At 38.2% G+C, this 9,465-nt stretch overlaps 1 protein-coding gene across 1 annotated transcript; it reads right to left on the bottom strand.

Moving 5' to 3' along the window:
- Window positions 1-7,772: 7,772 nt before the first annotated feature.
- LOC131468133 (uncharacterized) lies at window positions 7,773-9,022 on the bottom strand (the record flags this gene model as incomplete). The annotated part of the gene is made up of 4 exons (XM_058642061.1): window positions 8,875-9,022; window positions 8,672-8,783; window positions 8,178-8,252; window positions 7,773-8,088 (listed from the first exon to the last, which is right to left on the bottom strand). Coding segments are annotated over exons 1-4 (582 nt in total), but the record flags the coding sequence as incomplete, so codon positions are not given.
- Between the last annotated feature and the right edge of the window lie 443 nt (window positions 9,023-9,465).

Raw genomic sequence — 9,465 nt, 5'->3', positions numbered from 1 at the left:
CGATGATTTTCTCTATGGGGTTTGGTGTGTGCAGCTTAAAACGTTGACACAAATTTCAGTTTCCAGTCAAAATGTCTTCATGTTTTAACTGTGTAATTAAGTAGCAAACACATTCTTAAGAGATCGTTGACTTCAGCAGCTGTAGATGTTTTAGTCTCAGACACAAGGGGGCGCTCACAGCACAGGTCAGTGTTGGATTATACTGTCAGTAACTAACACAGCCGCGCTTCAAAACACCTGAACTCTCCCTTTATCGTGTTATTTCATGCAGAACAGAAGGAAACACAGATTCTGCACTTACGTGAAAACCTGAATGACAAAATTATAATCGTGATGTTTTTAATTAAATGTTTTAAACTTGTAAAAAAAAGTGCAGTGAACTGGACACTGAACGTGTTTATTATTTATATAAAAATGTTGCTGTTTTACTTAAAGCCAAAAACATTCGTGGCCTTCATTTAGAAAAGATGTTTTTGTATTATTTTGTTATTTTTTTAAATGTAATTCTGTTCAACTGTATCAACTGTAAACCTGTGATTTCACTTATTTTAAAAGCATTTATTGTGAAGAATGAGTCACATTTGTGTACATGTGTTTTGTTATGAATAATAATAATAATTATTGTTTTTATAAAAAAAAGTGCAGTTGCAGTCCCCAAAACACAACACAAAACATTTTAAATATACGAAAATCAGGTCATAATGTTGGCATATTTTACAAAATTTAAAGCCTTTATATGTATTAAATAAAATATATATTAAGGTACATGACTGCTGCTATTTTAAGCTACATATTATTTTTTAGATTGACATAAATAATTTAATTTCAAAAGCAAATCCACAATTGTGTCATAACATTTAAGCCTGATTCAACTATAATTTAAATTTTTGTCATTATTGTCAACAGGACAGTTTACATTTTTCTAATTTTCCAGATTTATAAAAGCTTGACACAAATCCACTATTTTGTCCAAAAATAATATTTATGGCCTCATTTCACTCAATAAAATGACATTTTACTCATTGTTTAAGCTTGACACAGCTTTAATTGCAAAAGTAAATGTCTCATTTTCCCAGAAAGCAATATTTATGCCCACATTTCACTCCATGAAATTAAAACTTTTTTAAAGCTGGAAACAACTTTAATTTCAAAAGTAAATGCACAGTTTTGTCCAAAAATGTTACATTTTACGCAACAAAAATAAAAAGGAAGCAAAGACACCTTTTTCCCCCTCCCCCTGTTCTTATCTCGTCTTTCCTCATCCCTCCAGTGTTGTTGTGTGTGTGTGTGTGTGCGTGTGTGTGTGTGTTTGTCTACACTTGACAGTTCACAGTGACCCAGGCTGTCAGAGGTCAGAGGTCAACGAGGAAGCGAGCACATCGTCCCGCTGTTAAACAGAAGAAAACGAAGCTGCTTCACTGGTGACAGATGTCATCTCACTTCTGTTGACTCTGGACGGCGGACATTTTGTTTTCCACCAGATTGAAATGTGAGTATTATGGGGTGAAACTCTGAAAACCTGAAAGGATTATTCTGTCAACGACAAAACCAGAGACAGGTGAGTATTTATTTGTCCTTGACCTCATGTTGACAGGTCATCTCTGCTTCCTCCTCCCTCTTTTTCATCATAATAATCATTTTAAAAAGTAGATTTCTTTACATTCTGCAACATTTTTACCTTTAAGAAATCTTTAAGAAAACAACCAGGCTCTCTTTTCATCCGTAAGTTTGTCATTCTGTTAGCAACTTCCTGTCTGTGGTTGTTTTTTGTTTTTTTTGATGGCTCAATCTGATTTTTTTGTGATGGGTAGGTGATCACCCAGATATGATATAGAATCCACTCACTGTCACAAAAATGATTAAATGTTAAACAATGCCCCATTTCTTATAAATGGGGAAAATTAAAAAGATTTCTCAGTCAAAACTTATCGGATCTTAACGAAACTTGGGATGTACATGTATGACCAGACACTCTACCATGAACCTAAATTTCATCCTGATCTGATCTAGTTTACGGATTAGGCAGCACTTTAAATGTAACATGGTTCAGCTGTGTATATCTCCTTCACCTTATGTTCCCTTTAGATTTAGGTAAGAATCCGCCCACTGATGAGGTCAAAAAAATGATCTAATGGTTACGAAATCCCCATTTCTTATAAATGGGCAAAACTGTAAAATATCAAATATCAAAACTCATCTGATTTGAAGGAAATGTGGTGTGTGTGTGTGTGTGTGTGTGTGTGTGTGCAGTATTATTTTATTGGTTTGAACATGAATTAAATCAAAACAAACACAGAGAGAAACTGGAGAAGAAAAGTGAAGAAAAACTATTTTCATATTCTGCATTTAATTTATTAATGTATGTTCATTTATTTAATCCATGTTCATTTATTTAATCCATTCAAATCAGTAGATAATCCACTCCCTCATAAATTACAGCTTTCTATACCTGCAGTCTCCAGCAGAGAGCGCTGTTGACCTTACACATCCAAACCTACTGTGTCACCCCACAGTTCCACGCTCTACATTTTTAAAAGCACAAATATTTATATTATTTTGCAGTTTTAACATTTCTCCTATGTTTTTTTTACCTGCATTTGTGAACAGCAAAACTCAAAAAGTAAAAGTAAACAATAGATTGTGGTTAAATTTGCAAGGGATGTAGATTATAACGCAACAAATAAATACATATAATAATAATTATAATGGTGGTGATCAGGAAACTACAAAAACTGGGTGTCCCTGTTGGAGGTTTGAGCTTTCTGCAGTGAACATACATGTAGCAAACAAATAAAATGTGTATTTATTGGGTAATAATTTGTGTGTGTGTGTGCGTGTGTGTGTGTGTGTTTGCGTGCGTGCGTGCGTGCGTGTGTGTATGTATAATACAAGGTCATCATTTCCTCAAACAGGCAGCAGGAACTTCGTGAATGGATCACATGTCTTCAAACAGAGAAAAAGAACAGATCAATGCTTGTGTTAGTAAATTATTCATTATAATTTTTTACCAAATGAAAATTAAGTAATTATTGGTTCTAATTAGGACTACAACAAATGTTAGACTCTGCTAGCTTCCTCCACTTTGATACGTAATGGGGGTTTTGTTCATAGTTTTGGTGTTAGCTTCAACCTGCTAGCTTCCTCCATTTTGATACTTAATGGATGTTTTGTTCACAGCTTTGGTGTCATCTTGAAACTGCTAACGTCCTCCATTTTGGTACTAATCAGATGTTTTGTTTATGAAGTTTTTGGCGTTAGTGTCAACCTGCTAGCTTCCTCCATTTTGATAATAAATGGATGTTGTTTCAAGGCTTTGGTGTTAGCTAGAATTTGCTAGCCTCCTCCATTTTGATACTTAATGGATGTTTTTCAAGGCTTTGGTGTTAGCTTCAACCTGCTAGCTTCCTCCATGTTGATACTAATCAGATGGTTTTGTTTCTTAAGGTTTTGGCGTTAGCTAGAATTTGCTAGCTCCCTCCATTTTAATTCAAACCAGATGATTTTCAAGGCTTTGGCGTTAGCTTTCAATTTTTGCAATTGTGCGTCATAAAGAGCCACCTGCTTGTTTTATTATGTTTTTTCATAGGTTAAGTTTAAGTTGAATAGATCATTATAGATCGTATATGTTAACCTCAGGGCAAATAAAAGAGTGACTTACATTTCTGAACCCATGCTGCTTCAGGGTCAACACACAGCTTTCCCCTGCCCCATTTATGATTGAAACTGGAGATAAACAAAACAATGATTGATTAAAATTTTAATGCTTTATCACACATGTGTTTATGTTGCATGCAGCACATGTGAGAACCTTACATGAGCGCATGGACACATTTTCCCTGTGCATGTTGTATTTCGGGGTTCCCGGTGATTAAGCTGCTGACATCAACCGGGGACACTGCAGTGCAGCACAGAGGGACAGACTTGAAGGGAAATCGTGCTGAAAGGGACAAGGAGATTCTCTTCACTCATCTAAATACAGTAAGTCGTTTGTCATGTAAAAGTATTAACACATTAACTCAACCAGCCTGAGACACAGACGCTCAGAAATCATGGTTTATTGCTAAAATCTCAGTGTCAGACACTATTCAACTCTTCAAACTGTAAACCGCTGTCTCCTGCAGCAGATTCCATAGAGAAAATCATTGATTTTTGTTTGGTCCACAAAAACAAAAATATTTTTTATTTACTTTTAATGATTTATTTGTTATATGGAGCAAATAAATTAAAAATATATATATATTTACATTTAAGAAGCTGACAAATCAGACACAATTGATATAATTCTTTAAAAACGCTCAAAAAAATTGGCAATTAATTTTGGAGTCGATTAATCGAGTAATTGTTTCAGCCCTGGACCTACATTTCTTCTGTGACGTGTCAAACTACTTTTAGAGCACAATAAAATTGAATTTATCAAAAACTACATTACGATGTTTTTTGTTTTTGGGGTCAAACACACACCATGTTGTGGTTGTATGATGAAAAAATGAAAAAAAAAAAATGATTTTTACCCACTTAATAAAATCTACATAAGTTTAAGTCTATTATATCTTTAAGAACATGTCCATGTATTTATCTCACTGTGAGACAGACTTTTCCAACAGGAAACTGGTTTGTAAACCACTCACTCTCCCACACCAAAGCCCATAGAGAAAATCAGTGATTTTAACATCACACACACAGGAGTTGTTCAAATGTCTTATTTTGCGAATTCTGTGTTTGAAGTCATTTGTTCAGATTGACCGCAGTGACACAAAGTGACCACACGAGGCAGCAATAGACCAGCAGCTCCTGTGATGCCGCAAGCTAAAATCACTGATTTTCTCTATGGGCTTTGGTGTGGGAGAGTGAGTGGTTTACAAACTTCACTGTTGGAAAAAGTGAGATAAAGACTTTAAATGCAAAAAATATATATCGTCTAACTTTTGAGGACCAATAAGATTGTTTGTATTAAAATGGTTCTCAGGCAGTGACCGACAAAGAAACTTACAAAGAAAAAGTCTTTATATAAATAAACGGTCTGTGTTTACCTTTCACTTGTGTGCTCAGAGAGATGCAGAGCAGGAGCAGAGCGACGAACAGGATCCTCTGAGACATCTTCATCCACTGGTCGGCTGACGAGGCTGCGAATGCAGAAGCTGAACAGAGTTCGCATATATATCGGTAAATTAATCGCGATCAACACCTTTGGTGGTGGGTGGTACTGATGATGACGTGAGTTCCTTTGTGTGTGTGTGTGCGGTAACAGGACTGTCACACCTCCGCCCCTCATTAGATCACCGAGCAAATTCAAACCACCATCTTCTCTGTAACAGAAGTCATGGAAACAACCTGTGTGTGTGTGTGTGTGCGTGTGAAAAATGATGCTACTTTGTTTCCACTGGTGGTTTGTTTAGTTAGTAATCAACAACTTATGTACAAATATATCCACTCAAGAAATATGCACATCACACGATTCACATTTAATTTGACAGAATGGTCACGTCAGACTCAAAGTCACAAAATACAAATTGCTAAAAAAAAAATTGAAAGCATAATAAGAATAAAAATATAAATAAATGGTGAAATTTAAGTTGAAACACAGGGTTGGGTTAAAAAGGGCAATAAGTAATTTAAAACAATCCAGATACAATGAATACAAGAACATGTAAGACATGTAACTGTAGCAGGAAATGTAAAGAGGGAACTAAACGTTTGAACACGTCTTTATTGTCACATTTCAAGACTGAAATAGCAAGACACCAGCAGCAGCTCATCGACTTCCTGATTTAAGGTTTTCGCTGGAACCATGTGAACTGCAGTACAGAGAGACAAAACTGTGTTGGTGATGTCAGCGTTCATTAGAGACTGAGAAACCACAGGGCTGAAGAGGAGGATGTGGCTGGTGAATTGAATGGGAAGTGACACTGAACACAGCTGCTCATCATCACTGAGAGATTTAGGGTCGGAAATATCTTTAATAAGTTGCATTAAAGCAGGAATCTTACATCACATGACCATTCACATTCACTTACTATGTGTTGTGTGTTCGTGTATGTGTTGTATGTGTCGTGTGTGTGTTGTGTGTGTTGTAGTTTCAGACACTTTCATAAAAGACAAACAAGAGCTCCAAACACAAAGAAAAACTGTGGCCATGAAATATTAAAGATCCCATAGCCCGGAAGTGCCAGTTAACGCTGCATTTGTGTGTATCTGTGTCATCACCTCGTTTATGAAGCCCTAAAAGTCCATAACAATCGATTCAGCCACTGCTGAGAGCGCAGGGTTTGATTGTTTTCCTGAGCTCTACGAAGCGGAACGGCAATTCCGTTGACTAGTTACGTCACTGGCGAATTTCACCACTCCTCTAAACAGCAGTGCCTCCTAGTCCGGGCACTAGAGTCCGGGTACATCCGGTGACGTGATTTCAACCGTAGAAGAAGAAGAACTACTCTCGTTGTAGCTGCTGAGCTCCGTACAACCAATACCCTCAACAGCTACAACAAGAGTTGTTCTTCTTCTTCTATGGTTGAAAGTAGCAATATAAAGCAGGACACAACACTTCACCTAAAGGAAGGAGCAGTGCCAACAATACGTATATAACTGTCTTTGTGTGTTTTGTCGTGTTTTGTCGTTTAGCATTAGCGATAGCCGGCTACAGGCTAAGCTACATGCTTATCTACACGCTACGCTCGTGTTCCATTTGCATGTGTGTGTTTATCATCTTGGTAACCACAATGTTATCTAAGCTACAGGCGTCCTGCAGCAGTCTTTCACTTCTGATTCTGGGTCAGACTCCAGATCAAATGCGTAAGGGATGACGGGATTACTCATTGTTTTGATAATTGCTAGCAGTGCATCTGCCTTTCCAGAGGGGGAGCTGTGGGTCTGAGAGCTGACGTACCAATGACGTCACTTCCAGGTAACTGGCCAATCACAAGACACTCCGTGTTCTGCGGGTGTGGTTTTGGTCTGAAACGGCGCGGCTGACGAGAGCATCAGTGATGAGACATTTACATCGGCTCGTTTGTAGCGACTAGGACGTTTTTTACCATAAAAAACGACTTCATGTCTCAAAATACTACTTTGTGGTTTTGAAATAAGTATAACGTACGCTCAAAAGAAACAAGTATAAAGTACGCTCAAAAGAAACAAGTATAAAGTACGCTCAAAAGAAACAAGTATAAAGTACGCTCAAAAGAAACAAGTATAATGTACGCTCTTTTTATAGCATTTATTTCATGTTTTTCTGTCACCATTTTAAGGTTGTTCATTTAAACAGCTGACAACATCCAAACATAATAAAATGATAATAAATAATTGACCCTGAGTCCATGAGAGAAGATACAGTCACACAACCAAAGTCTTAGGTTTTTTATTTCCAACCATGTTTTCATATTTGCTCAAATCACAATGTTTCAAATGAATAAATAACTGAAAAATACTACAATGTCTTAAACTAACGGGCAGATTCTAAATGTGCAGCATGTTAACAATAAACATTAGTAAATTCACTTTCTAATAAATATATTCATACTTCTGTCAGCTCCAGATCAATTAAGTTAAAACTAAATAAATATTGTTGACTCATTCATTTAAATTCATGTAATATTGAGGCTGTAGTGTTTGATTCAGGCCTGTCTGCTGCTGGAGGAGGAGGAGGGAAGAGTGGAGGAGGAGGAGGAGGAGGAGGGAAGAGTGGAGGAGGAGGAGGAGGGAAGAGTGGAGGAGGAGGAGGAGGAGGAGGGAAGAGTGGAGGAGGAGGAGGAGGGAAGAGTGGAGGAGGAGGAGGAGGAGGAGGGAAGAGTGGAGGAGGAGGAGGGAACAGTGGAGGAGGAGGAGGGAAGAGTGGAGGAGGAGGAGGAGGAGGAGGGAAGAGTGGAGGAGGAGGAGGGAAGAGTGGAGGAGGAGGAGGGAAGAGTGGAGGAGGAGGACAAGGGAAGAGTGAAGGATGAGGAGGGAAGAGTGGAGGGGGAGGAGGAGGGAAGAGTGGAGGAGGAGGATGGAAGAGTGGAGGAGGATGAAGGCCGAGCAGACGTGGAGGAGGAGGATGTGATGATGGAGAGGAGGGAGACCTTTGGAGGAGGAGTGGACCGAGCTTTGGCTTCCCTGTGAGGAAAGAAGAAACCAGAGAGAGCGTGTGAGTGAAGGAGTGCAGAGAAAAGATAAAGTGATTTGTTTAAAAAACGAAAACTCACATGAATTCAACAATCTTCTTTTTGACCCAGGGCGCTCTGAGCAGAGAGCAGTAGAAACCAGAGTTTGTGAAGAAGCTGAAGAAAGAAAAACAAAGGAAATGTTTAAACTCTTATTATGTTTCATTTGATTTACTTTACGTTCACTTTGTGGTTTGATTTCTGTTTTAGTCCTATTTCATCTTAACTTAACTTACTGTATCTTATCTTAACTTAACTTAATGTATCTCATCTTAACTTAACTTACTGTATCTTATCTTAACTTAACTTAACTTACTGTATCTCATCTTAACTTAACTTACTGTATCTTATCTTAATTTAACTTAACTTACTGTATCTCATCTTAACTTAACTTACTGTATCTCATTTCATCTTAACTTAACTTACCGTATTTCATCTTAACTTACTGGATTAGTTCTAACATATAAAGAATAAATCAATAATCTATAACTACTGTATAAATGCTGTAAACCCGTGGTTGACGTGGTCATACTCACATGACAGCAGTGACACATGGTGGCGCTGTTCTCTGGACAGTGAATCCTGTGATGGGCTCAGTGACGGGCTGCGTGGAGACTCTCTTACAGCAGGGCGTTATCTTCTGAATAGCTGCTCGGGTCAGAAGATCATAGTTATCGTCACAGAAGTTTAGAAACACTGTGACCGAGCTGCACCGTATTCATCAAACACACAAACTTACATTGAGCTCCACAGTCGAGCAAAGCAAACAGGACGATGGCGACCAGCGCACTCCTGAACACGTTTCCACAGCTCAGCATTTTCCAAAGAGGACGATAAGTTAATATAAATAGTGAATAAGTTAGATTTCTGCAGGTCTTCCTCGTCCAGAGCGCTCGCTGATGTGACAGACCGTCTGAAGAAGTCGGACAATTTAAGGACGTGAAAAACAGAAGTGGTTAGTCATCTTCCTACTCTCCCCCCTCCTCTTTCCTCGTCTTTATGAATGGACGTCTGAATTCTGGGGACTTCCAAGAAGTGACCGCCAGGAAGCACTTTCATCACCGAGTTTCATTTGGAAAGTCAAGTCAAGGTTTTTCCGGATGATTCCGCGTTGGTGGCGGCCACAGGAATCCCTCATGTTACAACATGTTATAAATCAGTCGCCCACATTCTGTTCGTCTGCATCACTTTATGACAGATTTAAGGCTGCGACTGAACCGTTATCTTCATTGTCGATTAATCTGTCGATTATTTCCTCCTTCATTCGAGTCATTGTTGGGTAATCGGTAATCCAAATAGTTGACCATTCATTAGGTAATGGATTAATACA

Source organism: Solea solea, chromosome 1, assembly GCF_958295425.1.
Source record: "Solea solea chromosome 1, fSolSol10.1, whole genome shotgun sequence".
Lineage (NCBI taxonomy): Eukaryota > Metazoa > Chordata > Actinopteri > Pleuronectiformes > Soleidae > Solea > Solea solea.
The sequence above is the reverse complement of the archived record's forward strand: the minus strand, read 5'-3'. Positions and strand labels throughout refer to the sequence as shown.